This window comes from Zootoca vivipara, chromosome 7 (assembly GCF_965207765.1).
Source record: "Zootoca vivipara chromosome 7, rZooViv2.hap1.1, whole genome shotgun sequence".
NCBI lineage: Eukaryota > Metazoa > Chordata > Lepidosauria > Squamata > Lacertidae > Zootoca > Zootoca vivipara.
In genome coordinates this window covers 36,394,083-36,416,817 of record NC_142590.1, presented here as the reverse complement: position 1 = coordinate 36,416,817, position 22,735 = coordinate 36,394,083, and the positions used below count along the sequence as shown (strand labels likewise).

The following is a 22,735-nucleotide window of genomic DNA, read 5'->3' as shown; positions in this document are numbered from 1 at the left end:
ATTTTTGGAAAATAATAAAACCTGGGCAATATTCAAGAATTTAACCCATTAACTATTTTCATGGAAATGACTTTGCAGACTCAGTTTTCACCTTGCTATCCACCATTTATTAAAGAACAAAATTGTTTTTGGAAAGCAACAAAACCTAGGGAACATTCATTGTCTACCATCCAACTCAAGAGTTGTATGTTTAACTCACCAAATTTACTATATTTATAAGCACATTTAAACTCTGCCTTGGGGTTTGTGCCAACAGTACAGAACAGAGATAATCTCAGGGTCATGGGTTCGAGTCCTACATTGCATGAAATATAAGGGGGTTGACCATATTTCCCAGTGTTAAGTTGTTGAGCTTTTAGGGGGCAGTGTTGTTTAATTTAAGATGGGTATCTATAAATTATTATTGTTGGGTTTGTTCATTATTATTTTTTATAAATCACCCCTACTTTTCACAGACATTTTCCCAGTTCAGGAAAAATCTGCCCGGATGCCATTTGGCAGCCCAATTCCTGGATGTGTCCAGGAAAACTCAGATATATGGCAGCCCTAGATTAGCCTTGGGGTCCCTTGCAACTCTGTGATTCTATGAGTCTATGATTCTATGAATTGGTTTCGTAACAAAATTTTCAAAGCAACATTTTCTAGTTTTATAGACATAGGCAGGAATTCCATTATTATTATTATTATTATTATTATTATTATTATTATTATTATAATGCACTCTGGGCAGCTTCCAATAGAAAAATAAAACACAGTAATCTATTAAACATTAAAAAGCCTCCCTGAAAAGCCTTCAGATGCCTTCTAAAAGTCTGGTGGTTGTTTTCCTCTTTGACATCTGTTGGGAGGGCGTTCCACAGGGCAGGCGCCACGACCGAGAATGCCTTTTCTTCACTACAGCCAGGACGTAATAATATTGAAAATAGTGGGATGTGGGATAGACCACCTGACCAAGAAGTGGGAGGTTGGAATTTGGATCCTCACCAATGAAACATGATTTGGATATATACACACCCCTGAGAATCATGGGAAATGTAGTTTACCCCTCAGAGAGCTACAATTCCCAGCACCCTTAAAATATAGTTGCCTGAATTCCTTGGGGGGTGTGTGTGTGTGCGTTGAATGCACTTTTTTAAAAAGGTACAGGCTGCAATCCCAACCCTACTTACTTAGGATAAGCCCTAATCAATTCTGGCTAAACATAATTAGGATTAAGCCACAGGTGTGTTTCTGCCCCACAAACTTGTTGGGTTTTTAATGCCTATGTGCAAATTTGCAGATACTCACATTGAGCAATTAAGAGTTGGCTAGCAGCCAAGATAGCTAAGTACTAGGTCAAGACCAGGCATCCCCAAACTTTGGCCTCCAGATGTTTTGGACTACAATTCCCATCTTCCCCGACCACTGGTCCTGTTAGCTAGGGATCATGGGAGTTGTAGGCCAAAACCTCTGGAGGGTATGCCTGGTCAAGACGAACTCTCTCCTAATCTGCCTGAAGCAACAACCTGGTAATTGGCTGAGGGGACAATAAAGACAGGACAATCATGACTCTCAGAGTGGGTTGATAGTGATATGAGAAGGTTGATGTTTAGAGAGAGAGTAGTCAGAGGGAAAAGTGTCTTTGTTATTTTCCTAAGATCCAAGTCTGTTCTAAGTCTGTATATAGTAACTGTGAGACTGCTGTATATGAATAAAGCTGTATATAGTTATCCAGTTACTAGTGGCAGTGAGTTCCTGCATCTATCCTGTCTTGCCAATGCCTTGCAACCAAAAGCTTCCTGTAGGCCTGAGCATACTCTGCTGTGTCCAACTGGTTCTAGTTGGCAGTCTTCCCTTGGTTCAGCCCTGGTGGTTCTAACAAAACTAATCCGACTTTTAAAAGAAATGGCAATGCTATAAAATGGGTCCCCTTAGCGAGAGAATGCACATATCCGGTATGGCAGGGGAGACAATGCCAAACCCATCCTATATTCACGGCTTAATGTCTCATTCTTTGGAGCCTGGAAAGTGAACTTCTGCATTAGGGCAGTGAAGAAAAGAAAGAGCTCAGTCCTCGCCAACTGCTCTCCCAGACAAGCTCGCTTTCCTAGAAGACAAGGAGGAAAAGACTGTTTCAGTGGAAAGCTATTGCTACAGTAAACGGCTGCAAAGTTTAAAACATCACTGAGGGAACAAATACAGTCATACCTCTAGTGACGTATGTTTCAGGTTGTGTACGACACGGGATAGGTATGAGCCGAACCCGGAAGTAACAGAATGGGTTACTTCCGGGTTCGGTGATTCGCGCATGCACAGACGCACCGAATGACATCATATGCGTGTGCAGAAGCGCTAAATCGCGCGGGGAGCATGCACAGATTCGGCGCTTTAGGGTAAGTACTGGTTTGGATGCGTACAAGACTCTGGAACGGATCCCATTCATATGCAGAGGTACCACTGTACTTTAAAAAAAGTATGTTGTTGCAAAATGAAGATAGAAATCAGTCCTCTGTACTTCCTAGTGAAGCCAATGGGAACACTGAACAAATATGATCATGGTTTTCGAGAATTTGGAATAGATACATTTCAGTTAACATAAATTTCTCTCATATGTAGTTTTGGAGAAAATTTCAATTTCAATTATATTTTATTAGGAATATCCCTAATCTGCATATAGCTTAGCTAAGGGTGTGGCAAACAGAGTAAGTTGCTCAAGTTCCAGATGGAAGTAGGTTTCTGTTCTATGGCAGCTGAGAAAGGTCCCAGTAAATATTCTCTTCACTACTTACTGGGTGGAGGGGGGAGAGTATATCAACACCATTTTATATAACACCCCACCTCCTATGACAGCCATTTTGTGACATGCACACAGAGCACTTCCTCAAATTCCCAAATGTGACCAGTGGCCACAAAAGGGTGGTGACCCCAGCAATACACCAGGCTGCCAGCAACCAAATCACCATCATATTGTCACTGTTGCAGTTGTGATGAGCAGCCCATGAACTTTTTTTACCTGCGGAGAATGGCAAGAATGCTTCCTTTTTCTTGAACTGACCATTCTCCAGGAAATGTCCAGGATTAAACTCATTGGGTGTTTCCCACTCATCCTTCTCAAACAGCACAGATGTCAAATTGGCAAGCAATATGGTTCCCTGGCAAAGGAGAAGCATAGAAGAAAGTAGATAAAAATGACAAGGCACTTCTTAGTGTTCTCTTCGAAATTATAGGAGTACTAAGCCTCTATCCCCTGACAGAGCAAAGATGTGTTCTGAATGCAATATTTACTTCTCATTATTACTGTAAGTAATTCATCCAAAGAAGTCCCACAAAAGCACAGTTCCAATATAGATTTTAAAAGACATTCAAAGTCAGGTTGGCAATCAATATGGTTTCCTCTCAAAGAAAAGAGGAAAAGACAGTAGATTAAACTGGCAGAGAACTCCGTGTTTTTATCTGTGCAACTATCTACAGCCGTACTGAGCCTCCTGGATCGAAGTCCAACTCTGTCCACCAAATCACATATGATACGGTTTAATGAGAGACATCCCATGCATTATTGAGTAGTTCATTGAACCACAACTCATGAAAACACAGGTTCCTCTATATATGTTTAGATTTAGGATAAGAAACACTGGTGCTGGCTGTTGTAGTTTTGAGTGGCCAGTATTGGTCATTTTAAAAAGAAAGAAAAGAAATATACTACCTATCCATTCAAATGTTCCAGACTATGGTTGGAATACATTTTTGCAAGTAGGTTGGAAAGAGCCCAAAGGCTATCCATCCCAAATCCCTCCCTTCACTCCAAATCTTGAGGCACCCCAAGAACAGCCAAAACTCCATTCTTGCCTATTGGTCATGCTGGCTCAACAAGCTGGTAAGAGTTGGACTTGACCAACATCTGGAGGACCTCATTTAGAACTCTGGCTTCAAGTTTTTGCATCTTGAAGGAAGAGGAAAGTAAGATAAGAGTAGTATATCATCTTAATACTTACTTTGGGAATATGAAACCCAGCGAGTGTGGTGTCCTTAGTTGTCACCCGGGGCACATTCCCAGGCACAATGTTGCTTATTCTTTGAATTTCATGAACAACCGCATTGGTATAGGGCATGCTGTCCCTGTCATCCATCGCTGGCTGGCGATGGCCAATCACAGAATCTATTTCCACTTGGACTTTTGCTGCAAAGAAAAGTATGTCTGCTATTAATACAAGGAGAACAGACATAAACCAATATCTGCAAGGAAACTGCATCTTGGTGTCCCACCACTGGGTACACACTAGATGGTGACAAGTGATAGACCCTCCCGAGTAGCAGTATCTCATTTGTGAAATTCCCTTCAACTGGAAAAGCACACAGGACTTTCACTAGTGAAGTTTCAGCAATGCCTCAAGACATCATTCTTTCACTGAGGGCAAGGTGCATTTTCTGACAAGTCCACCTGAAGCGGCAGTATTCCAATTGTAATGAAAGGCAAATAAGCCAACTACAGTTCTACCTTGAATTTCTGGATATATGGCCATGTACAGCAAAGCCCAGCGCAGGGTTGTAGAAGTTGTTTCTGTTCCAGCAAAAAACAGATCCAGTGTTGAATGTAAGAGGTTTTCTTCATGGAAACTGGAAGCAGCATCCTCCTTAAAACAAAGAAAATGCACCAGGAAGTTAAGCTGCCATTAAAAACACCAGCCTACTGTCAGGGGATTCAGTGAGTCTAATCCTGCATCTAGGAAGGTCAAGTCAACAGTCCTGTGAAATTCGGGTTCGTTCTGGTCAAGGAAAGACTTCCAATAATTTCTGGTCTGGGTTTATTCAGACAACTGAATCCTTTGGTCATGAGATGCCTTCACTACAGTGATTCTTTTAGACGTGTCAACTGTTTGTTCTCACAAACCACAGACAAGTGGTGAAATCCCAGCAGGGAACAAGTGGGGATGTGTCTCCCCACAAAATACATGACTACACAACACACATTTGTACAACACCTGCACAAATACACTTTATCTGAAATCATAAACTCAATGGAAACATGGTCAACCACGAAGGGCCATTCAGAGAAGCCACATGACTAGTTCTGGTTTTTAATATTGCTTCTCTGCCTTTTACTACTATTTTATTATGGGATACATATATACTGTTTGTCCTTTTCATCTCTCACCTTGGCCATTTCATTTAGGTAGGCATCAATGAAGTCTCTGGGTTCAGATGGGTTCCAGTCTACTTTGTGTTTTTCAATGATTCCTCTCACAAAGGATTTCAACTGCCCCCATTTTTTAAAAAGTGTGTGATGGGGCCCCGGCAAGCGCTTCATGACTGTAGGAAATGCATCGTACAGCTGAGGAAACAAACACTAATATCACATATGTGAAGGGAAACCCTCTGAAAAAACATTCACATCATGCCGTTGTCATGGGAAAGAGGCTAACAGTAATAAAGGATAGTGGACACAGGCTCAAAGATGCAGACTCTCTTGGAACCAGAGCAAATCTTGCACTCAAATCTTGCTTATGATGGGACCCCATGGCAATGTCTTAACTAGAATGTACAGATTGCAAATCAAATGGCATCATTGTGGTTAGTTACAAGCACAACTTGTAATTCACTCATTGACTTCCCATGAAGATGATTACCATTTTGAAAATGGCATGTGCTAATTGCCTGCTGATGTCAATAATTTTCAGTTTGATGATGCCCTTTTGGATGGGGTTTCACATATTAGAACAGGTTTGTGTAGGATCAAGCCACCCCCTGTTCACATACACAGAGATTTTATTCGGTCACACATGTGACACCCCTCCACCCACCTAAAAGCACAAACTCTGCTGTAATACACAATTCCCCAACCCCTATTACAATACTAAAGTCTTTAGTGCCTTGATAAAGAATGCTAGAGGGCAAAGGAATACGGATGAGTCAAGAGACTTGAATGAATACTAGGGAGAAAACAGAAATCAGAACATGAAGAAATAGGAGGCGCCAAAGCAAATGATTGCAGAGTCAGTAAGAATGTGGGAATGTGTCTGGAATCAAAGCAATTCTGTTGAACTCAGAGAAGACGTACCATACTCCAAAAACTTCCCTGAAGTTGGCTTGTCTCATCAAACAGGAGCAATAAATTATGGAAACGGCTGTCATGGTAATCAAAGCGATCCCCCAAAGTGATGGAACAGATGATATTTGAAACAGCATTATTAATCTGAAAGTGAGGGTCAAATGGCTGCCCTGGAGAGAGAAAGAAAATGGTGCAGAAGGAATTGGGGTGCTTCTAGCTTCCATATAACAAAAACAGAAGGAGGGGAAAGTGGTTGGATGTTGATGAGGCAGGATTTGTTTTAGCTGAAGAAATCATTTCATGTTAACATTATATTTTGTAATTTAACCTGGCACACCCAGGACTCTAAGGTCCATTTATATTTTCAAGTGAGAATTTATATTCTCCATAGACAATGATTGTTCTGCAGTATGGTGATATTGATCTGTGAGGCAGGAGGTCAGGAAAGGGCATTTTTGTAACAATGGCTGTCAAAAAGGATAAGGACTGTCCCCATCAGAGACAGTATAGAGACATACCAATATACCAAAACTATTGCACTTCAAACCCTATTCTATTTGCGATATTGGTTGTCAAAATTATCAATCTGCAGATAACCTCAACCCAAACAGGTTCCAACACTGAGTTTCACACTAGAACTTTTGTGCACCACAAAGAGCCCCTGTGGAGCTTCCTATCAACACCCCCTTCACCATCACAGGGTCATTCCACTCAAAGCAGCAGGGCTGGCCCTACGGGCCGCCAGGGGGGTGCCGCGCTGCTGCACCTGCGGCAGCCGCACAAAGAAACAGGGTGGGGTGGCCGCTGGAGGGATTGTCACACCACGGCGCCCGGGCACCCAATATGCTTAAGACGGCCCTGCAAAGCACAGCTACATTTGTGTGAAGAAATAATGCCACAGAGCTTCACACTCTGGCTAATGCATTTTTGATCTTGCTCATACAAAGTAGCAACTTAAATATCATAGATGGTGCCACAGGTTTATTGATTCTGGTTTTCACCTTTCTCAGCTTCTATTGCTTCATTTAAGTAACGGCTTTCCTCCTGTATTCTTTCTTCTAAAGACCTTTTGCCCAAACCAAAGTTCCTGAGTGTTGATAAGGCAAACCGTCTTTGTTGTTTCCAGCTGAGACCATTAGAGAAGACCAGCCCTAGATAGGAAAAAGTAATAAGTACATACAGCAAGTAAGTAGATTCATTTCCTCATGGTTAATAGATTTCCTTTTTTGTTGTCTTTTTCATTTGCAGAACTCTTTTGCTATGTCAAGGTCATTATCCCTCCTTAGGTTGGCTTGTGAACTATGGTCCTTTTTCCAGGACTTATCCTATACTGTAAGCAGATAAATGACTATGAAGAAGATACTACCTGTTCCTTTCATGCTTAAGCACTAAATATTATTCCATTTGTACTAGGGATGGGACAGAAATTCAGTTCAGCATGGATTTAAATGCAATCTTACTTCAGTCTCACTTTCTGAAACAATGCACAAACTGGAGTGTTACTGATGTATAAGTGTTGCAAATTGAAGAATGGGAAAATGAAGAACTGACAAAGAAAAACGGACAGATTCCTCCATCCATAATAATGCCAGGTTCTTACTTTCAGGCTGTTTATCTTCAGTTGCCTCCCAATACTGAATGGTGAATTCAGTTAATCTAAATACTTTAGTAGGTATAGTTTTATGACACAGCTTAATACTACTGGTTTAAAGATGCAAGAAATGAAAATGAAGATTAAGGAAAGATCTAACAACGAGTCCTGAATATTTAAACTTGAGGAATAATCTAAAAGGTTCCCCAATCAATGCAGGCCATTAAAATTAAAAATGAATTTTTAAAATTATCTATGTAATTGACAACATTAAAAGAAACTCACCAGATGACCCAAACATTTCCTGTGTACCAGGACTACTTAGTCGATCTACAAAGTTTTCACCCTGATGGACAAGAGCCTCTTTCACCAGATGCAATCCATTCACAACCACAAACCTCATGCTTCCAATCTGAAGACTGTACACATTGCCGTATTTTTCTGCAAGCTGAATGGAGATTGAGGAAGAATGCAAGAAATGATATATCCTCTCTCTATATTACATATTTCCTGCCAAACTAGCAGTTCGAAAGGACATCAAAAGTGCAAGTAGATAAATAGGTACCGCTCCAGCGGGAAGGTAAATGGCGTTTCTGTGTGCTGCTCTAGTTCACCAGAAGCAGCTTTGTCATTATTATTATTATTATTTATTATTTATACCCACCCATCTGGCTGGGTTTCCCCTGCCACTCTGGTCGGCTTCCAGCAAATACCATGTAGTATGTGCATGTAGTAACTTAGCCTAGTCTACCACACAGAGTTGTTGCAAAGATAAAAGTGGGGAAGGTAGGACAAGGAACAAACAAACACACACACACACACACAAAAATACTCTGCCAACCACAGTAAGCGAAAGGCAGTTGTAGACCCAGATTTGTTACAAATAACTGTAGGATAAAATAGATCCTCAAAGTTCAGAAGCAAAACACTTCTGGATACCATATTCTGAGAAGAAACAAAAAGAAAGGCATTTTTCTTGGTGCCCCACATATGGGCTCTCCCAAACATCAGGCTGACCTCTCTCAGAATCAGGATGCTAAACCTGGAAGCATCTCAACCTGCTTCTCCAGCCAGGGTGTTACACTCCTTTCCAGTGCAATGTGGGGGCATATTTTGGTAGTATGGAACTCTGAGAGTGACCAAAATCTGGCACACGTAAATGGATCTTCACAATGACCGATCCTCTCAATTTTTTTGCCCACCTGGCTCAGTGCTAGGCCAGGGAACCACTTGCACCACCCAAAATCTGGCACAGCAGTGTTGTATTTAACTCATGCCATAGGTTTCTCCTTCACCCTTACCTTTTGTAATGAAATGTGGGGCTTCTTGAAATCCACATGTAGCAAGTTACCCAGAAAAGGAAGACGCATGGGCCCTGGGGGGAAATTCCTTGGGCGAATATTTTTCTTGTAATCAGCAAGTAGTAGAAATGTAGTCAGAAACACCAGAACGACCTGCAGGGACAAGGCCTCCCAGAGGACAGAGAGCAGCTGCAGCAGCATCTTCAAACCCACCTAGGTGTTCCTTTTGCAGATTGGTCTTCTGTCTGTTGAGGGAAACCCAATTCTGTTCCCACTAGAGCAGCCACACCTGTGTTCTTGGCTAATGCGCTTGTAGGAAATGAGAGCAAAGTCTTCATATATTGTTGTACATCACGCCCATAAAGAGGCAGGAAATAACCTAATGAATGATTCCACCAAGCAGGAAAAAGAGAGTGGGGAGGAGCAGCAATCTGAATTAGAATGTTTCCTTCCTATTCTCACTTCTTTGGAACAGCAAAGGTTAATTTCCTTCATGACATTTCCAAGTAGGGTTGCCAGACTCAGATAGAGGACAGGACTTCTGTGCCTTTCATTGCCCTGCTCTCTTTTGAGTCTGGAAACCTTAAAGAGAAACCAGCAGACCCTTTGTTTAATTTCCAAGCAAATTGAGGTCATTATTCAACCATAAGATATTACTACAAATAAACAAATTACCCCAAAAGATAATCAGAATCCAAATCACAGCATGGTATGATACAAAATACGACAACATAGTTAATATAAACAAAAGCAGCATTTGAATATTTAGTTGTCTTCATCTTCTGTTACCTTCTTGCAAAATTTCTGGAAAACACTTTAAATATTTCCCTATGGACATCAGGATATCTACACCAATTTATATATTGTTGAAAGTATCCAGCTATGCCCTGTCCACCTTTATGCTCAAACAAAAGGAAACACAATGGCACAATTTAATCTCTTTTCTAACCTCACCACCACCACCACCAATACAAATTGCCGGCTCTAAGGCAAGGCTGGGTGGCGCAGGACGCCGTGCCACCAGGGGGGTGCCGCACAGCTGCACCTGCTGCAGCGGCGCTGCACCCGCCCGCCCGCCATGGTGGGAAATGGGGTGGCGTGGGGCCGCCGGAGCGATCTTTGCACCACGGCGCCAGGGTGCCCGTTATGCTTAAGATGGCCCTGCCTATAGCTTATGAGGGAGTTTCTCCCAGGAGGCTATATGCTAGAATATACACACTAATAATTCAGTTCAGTTCAGGTGCAATTGTTCCAAACTTTCGTTATTGTCCACCTAGTCACAAGAAGATGAACAGTAAGAACATTGTTCTTTAAAACCCGATTTGAATTGCGACAGGTTCAATAGTGCCAAGCTTGGGGTAAGGAGTACATCCCGTTGCATTATTCTAGAAAAAATTTTATAATCACCTTCTCCCCCAAAGTATCGGACGCCCAAACAATTCCACAAATATTTTCATGGAAATCACTTTACAAACTCAGTTTCCACCTTGTTATTGACTTTGTTTATTCAATCACAACAGAAATACATTTGAAAAACAATAAAAGCTATGGAATATTCATCGTCGACAATCCAGCTCAGAGTTGTATGCTTAACCCACCAATATTACTGTATGTATAAGAAGCACATTTAAACACTGCCTTGAGAGTGGAGCCAACAATCCAAAGCAGCAAGACCTGGTTATGCAACAAGGGAAAGTGCTTGTATGTTCTTTAAGATGCATTGATGCAGCTAACATATTAAGCTCTTTGCAAGATCACAAAGAACAAAATATGCCTTGTTAACACTTTCTAATTTTGTAAACATAAGCAGGAATTCCATTAGAGCTGGATCTTGAGTTGTGAGCACACCCTTTTCTATAAACAAACCAATGCCTTTTTCCCACCAGAACAAGCTTGCGTTCTGTCAGAAGCTCCGACCCAGAAGCTCCTAAGGATCCACAGTTGCTGTTTTCAATTGATTTTTATTGACATTTTCTCAGAAAAAAATAAGAAATACATAATAACAAACAAAACTTGGCTATGAACTTATTCCTGGTACTACGGGCTGATGCATATAAGACAAGAAGTGAAGCAAGAAGAGGTGGTAAGATGTAGGAACAGCGATTTGGAAAAGCAAAAGTGGAGAGAGACAGAGAGCGCTAAAGATCAAAAGTGTTTAGGTATAATACAAGTGCATAATGGACATGGAAGATCACTGTTGTCAGGAAACAAATTCAACAGACGGAAATCCTGCAGCAACATGACTTACCAGCTGCTCTCTTCAGTGACAAGACCTGTTCCGTAGGCTCTTTAGAAGAGAGCCAGAGGAAGCCCACAGTGTCTTGGGGCCCTGACCTTGATTCTGACCTATCTTTAAAAGGGGTGAAAGCAAGCCATTTGTTCCCTGTCCAGAGAGGGGGGAGAGAGAAAAACAAGCAAGAACTTTACCCCTGTTTTGAGCCAATGAGCAAACTGCAATGTTTTGGACACAAGCTGATAGAAACACCCCTGGGTCCTAAAGAGCGTCTGATTCCTGCTTTTCTATCCCGCTTCTTGTCTTGCTGTTCACTTTTCATAGCAGCTAGGAAGCATCTGACACAGGTATTCCCTTGAAGCTATTTTGTGCAAATAGTGTGCAGGTGGGTGACAAAAGCAAAGTGTTCTGCTTAAGTCCAGCCACTCAAGTCCATCCCTATATAGCAAATTCTAAGTACAATGTACATATCTCTACTCAGATGTAATTCTCATTATGTTTAATGGGGCTTTGTCTCAGGCAAATCAAATTGGGTATAGGATCACAGTCATACCTCGGTTTAAGTACGCTTCGGTTTGAGTACTTTCAGTTTAAGTACTCCGTGGACCTGTCTGGAACGGATTAATCCACTTTCCATTACTTTCAATGGGAAAGTTTGCTTCAGGTTAAGTACCCTTCAGGTTAAGTATGGACTTCCAGACCAATTACACTCATACTTCAGGTTAAGTACGCTTCAGGTTGAGTACTCCGCGGGCCTGTCTGGAATGGATTAATCCACTTTCCATTACTTTCAATGGGAAAGTTCGCTTCAGGTTAACTACGCTTCAGTTTAAGTACTCCACGGACCGTCTGGAACGGATTAATCCACTTTCCATTACTTTCAATGGGAAAGTTCGCTTCAGGTTAAGTACGCTTCAGGTTAAGTACAGACTTCCGGAACCAATTGTGTATTTAAACCGAGGTACCACTGTATAGTAGTCAGGGTAGATTAAGAACAGTTGAAGCATCAAAACTGCACTAAATAGAGTTGCTCCTTTGTTCTCTCTCCTTCCTTCCAATCAAATGAAACTTCCCTGCCTGGTTACTCAGAAGTAAGTCCCAATGTATTCAATGAGGAGGACTCTCAGGTAATAAGTATAGAGGCTTACAGGCTCCATCGTAAGGGGCATGGGTTCATTTACTATCTGTTTTAGCTATGTGCTGCTGCTGTTGCATTCCTATGGTGTCATTCTTGGTTTTTTATTGTTTACTTTTGTTTTTAGGATTTACATAGACACCAATGCTGTATTTACAAATTATTGGGGGTTAGATGGAAATGCTGAACTATAATTGGCAGCTATAAAATAATATAACAGGACAATTCTTATTACATAAAACAATTTTGAAAATAATGGGGTGGGGGAGAGACCCCCCCCTTACTAAGGACAGGGAATTGGGACTCTGGATCCTCACCAATGAGGATCATTATAATCTGCATACAAAATCACCTGAGATTCCTGGGAAATGGAGTTTACCCCCGAGAGAGCTACAACTCCCAAAATAACTACAGTTCCCCAGATTCATTGAGGGGGCAAGTGTGTTTTGAATGCGCTTTAAGGATACATGCTGCAATCCCAAACCTACTTACCTGGGTTAAGCCCTAATGAATTCTGGCAAAACATAATTAGGATTATGGGGTAAAATTAGGATATGGAGGTAAAACTGGTAATGATACATTGGGCTAAAGATATTGGAAATAACATGGGCTAAAGATATTGGACATAACATACCGTTAGAAGATATGGAATGAAGGTATTAATTTTACAGCATGTAGTACGCTTAAAGAAAACATTATGAAAATGACGTATAGATGGTATTTAACACCAGTTAAATTCGCCAAAATGTATAGAACAAAAAAAGAATGTTGAAAATGTAAGGAAAAGGAAGGTACTTTTTACCATATGTGGTGGACATGTAAAAAGGTAAAAGCTTTCTAGGAAATTATATATAATGAGCTAGTTTAAAAACACTTTTGCTAAAACAAACAAACAAAAAAACAAAAAACACCCAGAAGCTTTTTTTATTGGGTATAGTGGGTAGAGAGATACCGAGACAAGATAAAAAATAGTTCTTATATGCAACAACTTGTTAGCCCAAAGATGGGAACAACAGGAGCTACCAACAAATGAAGAGTGGCAGATTAAGTTGATGGGCTTTGCAGAAATGGCGAAACTGATGGGAAGAATCCGGAACCAGCGAGACCAAGCATTCTAAAAGGACCAGAACAAATATATATTATGTCTGAAAGACAACTGTAAGCAATTAACATCATTACCAGGGTTATTTGAAGATTTGTAAGACGGAACTGCTACCTATTCAGGTTGAGTAATACAATATTTTAGGTAATGATATAACAAGGATAGGAAACGAAGTGAAATGTAACAATGTAAAGTTTAATTCTGTAAACCATCAGACGGTAAGGAGGGAAGTCGTTAGGTTCAGTTGAGCCAAAGAGATAACATAAGAGAGGACGGTGTTAAGTGATATGATTATATGTAAAACCAATAAAAATCATTTAAAAAACATAATTAGGATTAAGCCACAGGTGTGCTTCTATCCCACAAACTAATACGACTTTTTAAAGAAATGGAAATGCTATAAGATGGGTCCCCTTAGCGAGAGAATGCACATATCCGGTATGGCAGGGGAGACAATGTCAGACCCATCCTAAATTCACGGCTTAATGTCTCATTCTTTGGAGCCTGGAAAGTGAACTTCTGAATTAGGGCAGTGAAGAAAATAAAGAGCTCAGTCCTCGCCAACTGCTCTCCCAGACAAACTCGCTTTCCTAGAAGAGAGGGAGAAAGAGACTGTTTCAGTGGAAAGCTATTGCTACAGTAAACTTCTCCTTTTGTAACTAGTTGTTGCTAAAGCCATATTTAAAATGACCCTGGCAGACCAGGAAGCCAAATACCTATAAAAATTCGGTTGTTGCAAAATGAAGAAGCCAGTCCTATCTATTTCCTCATCCCCTCAAAAAACGACATGGCTCAATGAGGAGTGGGGAGAGAGCATGTCAACACCGTATTGTGTAACATCACACCTCCTATGGCAGCCATTTGTGTCTTAACACACAGAGTACTTGCTCAGAATCGCAAATATGACCACTGACTTCAATAAGGTGGCATCCGCTACAGTGCACAACTATTTTAGCAATACACCAGACTTCCAGCAACCAAGCCATCATCGTGTAGTCACTGTTGCAATTCTAATGAGCCACACATCAACTTTTGTTACCTGCAGAAAATGGCAAGAATGCTTCCCTTTTCCTGAACTGATCATTCTCCAGGAAATGGCCAGGATTAAACACATTGGGGGTTTCCCACTCATCCTCGTCAAACAGCACAGAGGTCAAGTTGGGGACCATTATAGTTCCCTGTCAAAGAAGAAGCAGAGAAGACAACAGATTAAACTGCTAGAGAACTCTCTGTATTTTTATCTGTGCATCTACAGCAGTTCTGAGCCTCCTAGATCCAAGAGCAATGTTGTCCACTAAATCAGACAGGATATGTTTTGAATGAGAGACTTCCGAGTAATTCATTGAACCACAGCTGACGAAAACACAGGTACCTCTATATATTTTAAAATAACAGACTTTGCCAGAGTGTTTAGAGGATTTACAATTAGAAACACCAGAGGCCGGCTGTTGCTGTTTTGTGTGGTTACTGTAGTAATGACCACTAAAAAAGAAAGTAAAGAAAGATACTAGCTATCCATACAAATGGTTCAGACTGCAGTTGGAATCCATTTTTGCAAGGTGTGTGTGTGGAAAGACCCAAAAGTCTATCTGTCCTAAATCCCTCCCCCCAAGAACACTCAACACTTCCCCCCCCCCAGTCCTGCCCGTTGGTCATACTGGCTCAAGTTGGTAAGAGTTGGGGTTGAACAACATCTGGAGAACCTCATCTTGGCTAACCCTCATTTAGAACCTTGGCTGCAAGTTTCCACATCTTAAGGGAAGAGGAAAAAGGAGGTAAGAAAGCTATTAACATTTACCTTGGGCACATGAAACCCAGCGAGCATTGTGTCCTCAGTTGTCATCCGGGGCACATTCAAAGGAACAATGCTGCTTATTCTTTGAACTTCATGAACAACTGCATTGGTATAGGGCATGCTGTCCCTGTCATCCATTGCTGGCTGGCGAGACTGGCCAATCACAGAATCTATTTCCGCTTGGACTTTTGCTGCAGAGAAAGAAAATCTGCTTTCAACACAAGAAGAATAGACTTTATCTAAGATCTGTAGGGGAGGCCCATCTTTAATATTTAATGGCTTTGAACAAACACAGAATTGATACTCCTTAAATGGATGGGTAACCAATTTTTCACTTATTGCAATCAATTTTCATTTGGAGAAGTCAACAGAGTATCCTGATTTTTTTTTTAGTAAAGGCACCTATCATTTACATCAGCACAGGAGGATTTAGAAATAAGCAAAAGAATATCATCTGCAAATAAAATCAATTTGTATTCAACTGAATTATGTACTACTCTGTAGATGTACTCATGTTGTCTAAAAGCGCAACATGGAGACAAAAGTTGTTGAGCTCTTTTTAGTTTTGCCTTTTTTTTCAAAATCTCTTTTAAAAAATGAGTTTCAGAGTTTCATTTTTTATTAAATTCGCCAAAATCTACAATTCCAACATGTGCTGCCAAATGTCCGTAATTTTTAACAGGACCATGTCCAAGAAATTCCAGACGCATGGCAACCCTAATAAATTGCTGCTTTATTATTATGTTTCAATTATGAATCTGCTGTATGTTTGATTCTAATAGTGAATGTTGAAATAAAAACTTGCTTTTTGGTGCTTTTATCTTTTTAATAACTGCTATTCAGCCTGAAAAGGATAAAGATAATTCCTGCCACTCTGTAATAAGTAATTGGCTTTCTTTAAGCAACATTTCATAATTGTTTTTAAAGAAATATTGAAATATGATTATTTGTGAAAATGATTCTACAACCAATTTCTGCCATTTGTGACATATAATACAATTGGAACTTGAGCTTTTCCTTTGCTTTCTCATCATGCATAATTTCCATATAACTTTTCATATGCTTTCTTGCCATGATTTGGTAAATGTTGAAATAAAAACTGACTTTTTGATATTTTTGCCATTTTAATAGCTGCTATTCTCCCCAAAAAAGGATAAAGATAATTCCTGCTAATAATTAATTGGCTTTCTTTAAATAACATTTGATAGTTGTTTTTATACAAATCTTGTAGTTTCTCTGTTACTGCACTGATTTGTTTCTCCATTTAGAACCATAAACTCCTATTATTTTATTTTTCATTGATCTTTTTCTATGTTTATTTCAACAATTTCTGGTTTTGCTTTATTTAGTGTATAACTTGCCAGAATCTTCCATTTCCTTATCTCCTTTACGCATCTGGTGGGTATAGACATGTCTAAGTAATGTTCATTTATCTCGGTAGGTTTACTCTGGGTAGGACCTAGTTGAATATAACCGAAAGTAATGAAAGGGAAATAAGCCAACTACAGTTCTACCTTGAATTTCTGGATAAATGGCCATGTAAAGTAAAGCCCAGCGCAATGTTGTAGAAGTTGTTTCTGTTCCAGCAAAAAACAGATCCAGTGTTGAATGTAGAAGGTTTTCTTCATGGAAACTGGAAGCGGAATCCTCCTTGAAGCAAAGAAAATGCCATGTCATTAAAAACCACCATTCTTGTATCAGTCCTATTTGTCAAGTGATCACCATGGGATTCCTCAGTTCTGTTTCTGAGTGTCCAGAATACAGTAGGGTCAGGGTCAACAGTCCTGTGGATAATTGAATCTAGAATAAAGAATGGTTTAGTCTGAACTACAGACTCCTAGACAGGGTGGATTCAGACAGACAACTGAGGCAATGGTAGGTCATGAGATGCCTCTACAGTGATGCTTTCGCTCATATCAACTGTCTGTTCTGACAAATCACAGACAAGTGGTGGAATTTGGGCAGTGGACCTTCTGAAATGCATGATTTCATTTTTACGTGTACACTTGCAAATGCACACATATACTTCACCTGTTCATCTGAATACATACAGTGTCAATGAAAACAATATAGCCAGCTACTAAAGCCTTCTTAAACAAACCACTTGTGTACGTAGCTACCGGTAGTTCTGGCATTTTATATTGTATCTCTGCCTTCTCCTTTTAGCATTGCTGCTGTCGTGAATGCTGGGGGGAGGACTGCTCCCTGTTGCAAGGCCCATTTCCACCTGACCTAGGGGGCAGGACCCAGATTTGGATTAAACAGCCAAAAGAGGCTCCTGGGAGGCCACTGGGACATTGCTGGAACAACTCTTGGGTTTGGGCAGCTGGCTAAATAGTTTTACAATGTTATAATCAGTTCTAATTTTGGTTCCTCTGGTATCCTTTTGTCAGGTTGCCTTTGGTTAAATGTTTACTTGGGGTTGGCAGTTCTTTTAATTTGGGTGCAACTGTAAACTGTTTATTATTGTTGTTGTTATTATTATCAGTTTCTATTGATTTATTGGTTTGTTCCTTGCATAGGATATTCTGTTTCTTAATGTTTCATGTTTTGTTGTGGTTTTATATATGCTGTAAGCTGCCTAGAGGAGCTGGGAAAACCCAGCCAGATGGGCAGGAGATAAATAAAATATAATAAAATTATTATTATTATTTATTATTATTATTATTTTAAAAACTATATACTTTTTGGTTTTTTTATATCTCACCTTGGTCATTTCATTTAGGTAGGCATATGGAGAGTTTATGCAAGCAACAGAGGCAATGGTCATGAGAAGCCTTCATTGCAGTGATGCTTTTAGTCATGTCAACTGTTTCCTCTCACAAACCACAGACAAGTGGTGAAATCCCAGCAGTGAACAAATCTCCCCACAAAATACATGACTTCATATTCCTGCATGCAGAAATGTGTTTTGTCTGAAGTCATAAACTCAACAGAAAGAATATGGGCAGCCACTAAGGACCATTCAGACAAGCCGCATGACTAGTTCTGGTTTTTAATATTGCTTCTCTGCTTTCTACTACTATTTTAGTATAATATACTAGCTGTACCCGGCCACGTGTTGCTGTGGCTTAGTCAGGGTCCCCGTTTCCCAGGACAGGGGGAGGATGTGACCCACCCCCGCCCCTGTCTGTTCCCCCCATTTTAAGGATTCGTTGTTTGGGGAGGGTCTGTGGGGGGTCCCTCGGTGGATCCCGGTGGGGTAGGGGGTAGGGGAGTACCTGCAGGTAATTTTGGGGAGGGTCTCCCATTTCCCCCGTGGTGGAGGTGGTCCTGGGGCGGCCTGGATCTCGGTGGACTGCCTGGATCTTGGTGGGTTGCGCGGTGAGTTAGGAGAGGAGGAGGAGGGGCGGGATTATGGCCCTATTACTACACAATGGTGTCTATTCCTTTGATGTTCACTGGAGGGTGCTATTTTTACACAAATTCAGGTTTTTACCTGCCAAAGGTGTGACATCTGTCCAATCTAAGTGCATGCAAACACTCGCATATTCGCATGTGACGTTATGGCCAAATTTGAATGCAGTCGGGCAAGCGGTTTCGGAGAAAAGTGGGCTTTAACAAACATGGACCTTTTTCATCTACACTACACACACACACACACACAATTTTTGTCCTTTTCATCTCTCACCTTGGCCATTTCATTTAGGTAGGCATCAATGAAGTCTCTGGGTTCAGATGGGTTCCAGTCTTCTTTGTGTTTTTCAATGATTCCTCTCACAAAGGATTTCAGCTTTCCCCAGTTTTTAAAAACAGTGTGATGAGGCCCTGGTAAGTGCTTCATGAGAGTGGGAAAGATATTGTACAGCTGAGGAAACAAACACTAACATCACATATGTGCAGGGAAACCCCACTAACAACAGTTGTACACCATACTGCCCTCATGGGAAAGGAGCTAACAGAAAGAAGAAGCCTACTAGGGCTATTTCTGAGGAAAAGGAATAAAAGATTGTGTGCACTAGTTTTGTGCACCACCCAGTATTATTTAGTTATGTAAATATCTAGGAACAATGTTTGAATGGAATATAAAATCAACACCTTCCCTGGGGAAAGCGAGCAGACAGGAGGCTCTGTAATATTGAAGGCATCCCAACAAATATGTCTTCAATATTATAATAGACAATGTTAAGACAAGATGACAAACGGCTATGCATGGGAAGAGATACTTGAATTACTAGTATGTGAAAAAAAGAAAAGAAATCAGAACGTGAAAACCCAAGCAGATTAATAAATGTTCAACCAAAGTGTAGAAGTCTCTTTGGGCCAAAGCGGTTTCATTTTCATTACTCACAAGACCTACCCGACTCCAAATAGTTGCTTGAAGGTACGTCGTCTCATCAAGCAAGTGCAATAACATCTGGAAACGGCTGTCATAGTAATCAAAGCGGTCCCCAAATGTGACAGAACAGATGATATTTGAAACAGCATTATTAATCTGAAAGTGAGGGTTAAATGGCTGCCCTGGAAGAAGAGAGGGGGGAAAGGTAGAAGAGAAATAAGAGCACTGATGGCTTCCATATAACAAGAGCAAAATGTGGGGAATGTTTGTGTGTGTAGATAGGGTAGGATCTTTGAACAGAAGAAACCATTTAGTATGAACATTAATTCCTGTGATTTAAGTTAGTACACATCATATAATATGTTAAGCACACTTATATTTTAAAATAACCATTTGTCCTCTTCATAGGGTAGGATAATTCTGCTGGAGGAGGGCACAGGTAATATTCTACAGGTGGAGGATGTAAATATGAAAGCACCGTGGTAGAGTCCTATAGCCTCGGTAGCATATGCTGAACAGCTGTGGATATGGTTTGGCCAAGGCAGGAGGTTGCGAAAGGACATTTTGGCTAACAAGAATGGCAAGGGCAGTCATCATAAGAGACAGAAAAGAAAGGCACAATATACCAAAAGTATATACCAAACTTATGACTTTATTTATTTATGACTTTGGTTGTTGTAGCTATCAAAAAAGGGGAACACATCATCAGCCCAAACACTCCATGTACCTGTTTGTTGTTGTTATTTTATCCTACTTAGTGGTTTGAGGTTGCAACTAAACTCAGAATAAGCTCCAAGTCCCACAATGGATAAGCACCTGTGTTATTTTTTTTAAAAAAAAACATCCTTCCAATCATGAGGTTCTCCCAGCTCCAGCAGAGCTACATTTGTGGAAAGGAATGCCACACAGCTTTGTACCATGGCTAAAGTCTTTTTGAGTGTGCATACAAAATAGCAGTTTAAATATCACAGATGATGCCACTGGTTTATGGGCTCTGGTCCTCACCATTCTCAGCTTCAATTGCATCTGTTAGGTATCGGCTCTCCTCCTGTATTCGTTCTTCTGAAGACCTTTTGCCCAAACCAAAGTTTCTGAGAGTTGATAAGGCAAACCGTCTTTGTTGTTTCCAACTAAGGCCATTCGAGAAGATCAATCCTAAGTAGGAAGAATTAATATCATGTAGCAGATATGTACTTTTAAAAGGAGTAACTGCAAATTGCAAGGAGATTAAAAAGACCTAATTATAAAAGGACTCCTCTTTCCATCAAACTATTCTGCTTGTTTACTTTTTAAAAATGAGGCTGCATTTAAAATTTTAAATGTAAATTGTATTTTAACCTGTATTTTAACTAATTGTTTTTCTTTCTTTATGTCTTATTGTAATTTTACTGGTGTCAGCCGCCCTGAGCCCAGTTTCAACCAAGGAGGGCGGGGTATAAATAAAAATTTATTATTATTTTTCATTATACCACACTGAGGAGACTGCAAAGCATTTGAATCGAGCTAAGCTGCTGCTGCTTCACTGTTGCTTTTTTTACTCTTTTGATTGTGCTTTTAATAGGAACTTTAATTATTCCTGAATTATTCCTGAAATATTTTGAGTTTGGTGTAATGATACAGGAAATGCAAATGAAAAAATCTAATCGTCAGGCATGAAAACATAATATTATCAAACAACCTAAGGGTTTGTACAATTAGGGCAGACTTTGGAAAATATCACACTTTGTAAATTTTAATAATTGAGCACATTAAAAGAAACTCACCAAATGATGTAAATATTTCTTTATCAAGAGGAAGGACTGGACGATCTACAAAGTTTTCACCCTGATGGACAAGAGTCTCTTTCACCAGCTGCAATCCATTCACAACCACAACCCGTCTGTTTCCAACTTGAAGGCTGAAGATGTTGCCATATTTTTTTGCAAACTGAATGGAGAAGGAGGAACTATGTAAGAGCGGATATATATGTAAAACATTAATATTGTGTATTAATTTGTCTGCATGGTGGGCTGGGCTATTGGGTCTGAATGGGAATCTTAACTTGCTGCATTTGTTAGGTGTTTAATTATTTGTCCAAGCAGATATCTAGATCATAGCTCAGGAATTTCTTTCCTGGCCAGAGTTGGAGCAAAAAGGCAGAGGTGGTAGAAAGAATCTGTTGACAGATCTGTTACAAATAATTGTTAGGTAAAATAGATCCTCTGCGTTCAGAGGCAAGGGCCATAAGATACTTTCCAGTGCAATACTGTGCTTAACTCATGTCATGGATCTTTCAGTCATCTTTACCTTTTGCATGGAAAAATGAGGTTTCTTGAAATCCATGTGTAGCATGTTACCCAGAAAGGGAAGAGGCATGGGCCCTGGGGGGAAATCCCTTGGGCGAATCTTTTTCTTGTAATCAGCAAGAAGCAGAAATGTAGCCAGAAACACCAAAATGACCTGCAGGGACAAGGCCTCCCAGAGGACAGAGAGCAGCTGCAGCAGCAGCATCTTCAAACCCTTCTAGCCTTCCTTTGTCAGAATGGATTGCTATCTGTCCAGAGAATCCAAAACCTCATGCATGTAGAGGAGCCACGCCTGCCCTCTTGGCTAACGTTCCTGTAAGAAATGAAGGGAAAGTTTGTGCACATTGTTATACATCATGGCCACAGATAGGCAGAAGGGAGATAACCTAATGAGTCATCATACCAAGAGAGGAAAAAGAGAGTGGGGGAGAGCAGTTTCTGAACTAGAATATTTTCTTCCTGATTTTACTTCTTTGGAACAATAAACGTTTATTTCCTTTATGACATTTCTAAGAAGGGTTTTCTGCAAGTGGAATGATGGGAGAAGGATCATTCAGAGGGCCAGAGCCCTCTAATACTAGGTTTTAGCTAGTAGGAGGCCACGTGGCAGAAGAGAACTTGGTGCAATGTAAACACATTGCCAGGAGCTCCAGATTGGCTCTGTCCGCGTGCTTGCAGCACATCAACATCACTGCCATGTTGCTATTCTCCCTCTTAGTAAATACCTGTAGCCTATGAGAGTTTTTTTTTACAGGATGGCTTTATGTATCATATTAATATTTCAGATCAATACAGGTAAAATTGTTCCAAACATTCATTACTGTTTGCCTACTCACAAGAAGATGAATAGTAAGTTCATTGTTCTTTAAAATCCTATTTGAATCGTCAAACAGATTCAATGGTACCAAGCTTGGGGTAAGGAGTATATCCTGCTGCATTATTTTAGAACTTCCCCAAAACATCTTTAACACTCTGAGTTTATAAAGAGC

At 40.4% G+C, this 22,735-nt stretch overlaps 3 protein-coding genes across 10 annotated transcripts in view; all 3 read right to left on the bottom strand.

The window, feature by feature from the left end:
* LOC118088452 (cytochrome P450 2J4-like) overlaps positions 1-11,303 on the bottom strand; it is a 28,824-nt gene extending 17,521 nt beyond the window's left edge. The window contains exon 1 of the mRNA XM_088673971.1: positions 11,166-11,303. The gene's annotated coding sequence lies outside the window, so the exon portion shown is untranslated. The remainder of the gene's footprint in view (positions 1-11,165) is intronic.
* Positions 85-11,306, bottom strand: LOC118088453 (cytochrome P450 2J2). 6 transcript variants are annotated; one of them, XM_035122130.3, is made up of 10 exons: positions 11,166-11,306; positions 8,918-9,226; positions 7,902-8,064; positions 7,027-7,176; positions 6,035-6,195; positions 5,132-5,308; positions 4,475-4,610; positions 3,972-4,156; positions 2,993-3,131; positions 85-2,086 (listed from the first exon to the last, which is right to left on the bottom strand). In XM_035122130.3, the coding sequence occupies exons 2-10, from the start codon at positions 9,116-9,118 to the stop codon at positions 1,911-1,913; spliced, it is 1,488 nt and encodes a 495-aa protein (XP_034978021.1). In that variant the 5' UTR covers positions 9,119-9,226; positions 11,166-11,306; the 3' UTR covers positions 85-1,910. The 6 variants fall into 6 exon arrangements, with proteins under 6 accessions (XP_034978021.1, XP_088530107.1, XP_034978022.1 ...); XM_088673981.1 differs by having other exon boundaries at positions 9,131-9,226; XM_035122131.3 differs by having other exon boundaries at positions 8,918-9,162; positions 11,166-11,305.
* Positions 10,397-22,735, bottom strand: part of LOC118088450 (cytochrome P450 2J4-like) — a 13,631-nt gene continuing 1,292 nt past the window's right edge. Inside the window, exons 2-10 of one of the 3 annotated variants that reach the window (XM_035122118.3) lie at positions 21,748-22,059; positions 21,225-21,387; positions 20,467-20,616; positions 19,483-19,643; positions 18,814-18,990; positions 16,697-16,832; positions 15,186-15,373; positions 14,427-14,565; positions 10,397-13,977 (exon numbers count right to left, since the gene is read on the bottom strand). In XM_035122118.3, the coding sequence (XP_034978009.1) occupies positions 13,802-13,977; positions 14,427-14,565; positions 15,186-15,373; positions 16,697-16,832; positions 18,814-18,990; positions 19,483-19,643; positions 20,467-20,616; positions 21,225-21,387; positions 21,748-21,951 (1,494 nt within the window). In that variant the 5' untranslated portion in view covers positions 21,952-22,059 and the 3' untranslated portion in view covers positions 10,397-13,801. The remainder of the gene's footprint in view (positions 13,978-14,426; positions 14,566-15,185; positions 15,374-16,696; positions 16,833-18,813; positions 18,991-19,482; positions 19,644-20,466; positions 20,617-21,224; positions 21,388-21,747; positions 22,060-22,735) is intronic. The other 2 variants (XM_088673969.1, XM_088673970.1) reach the window with 2 other exon arrangements.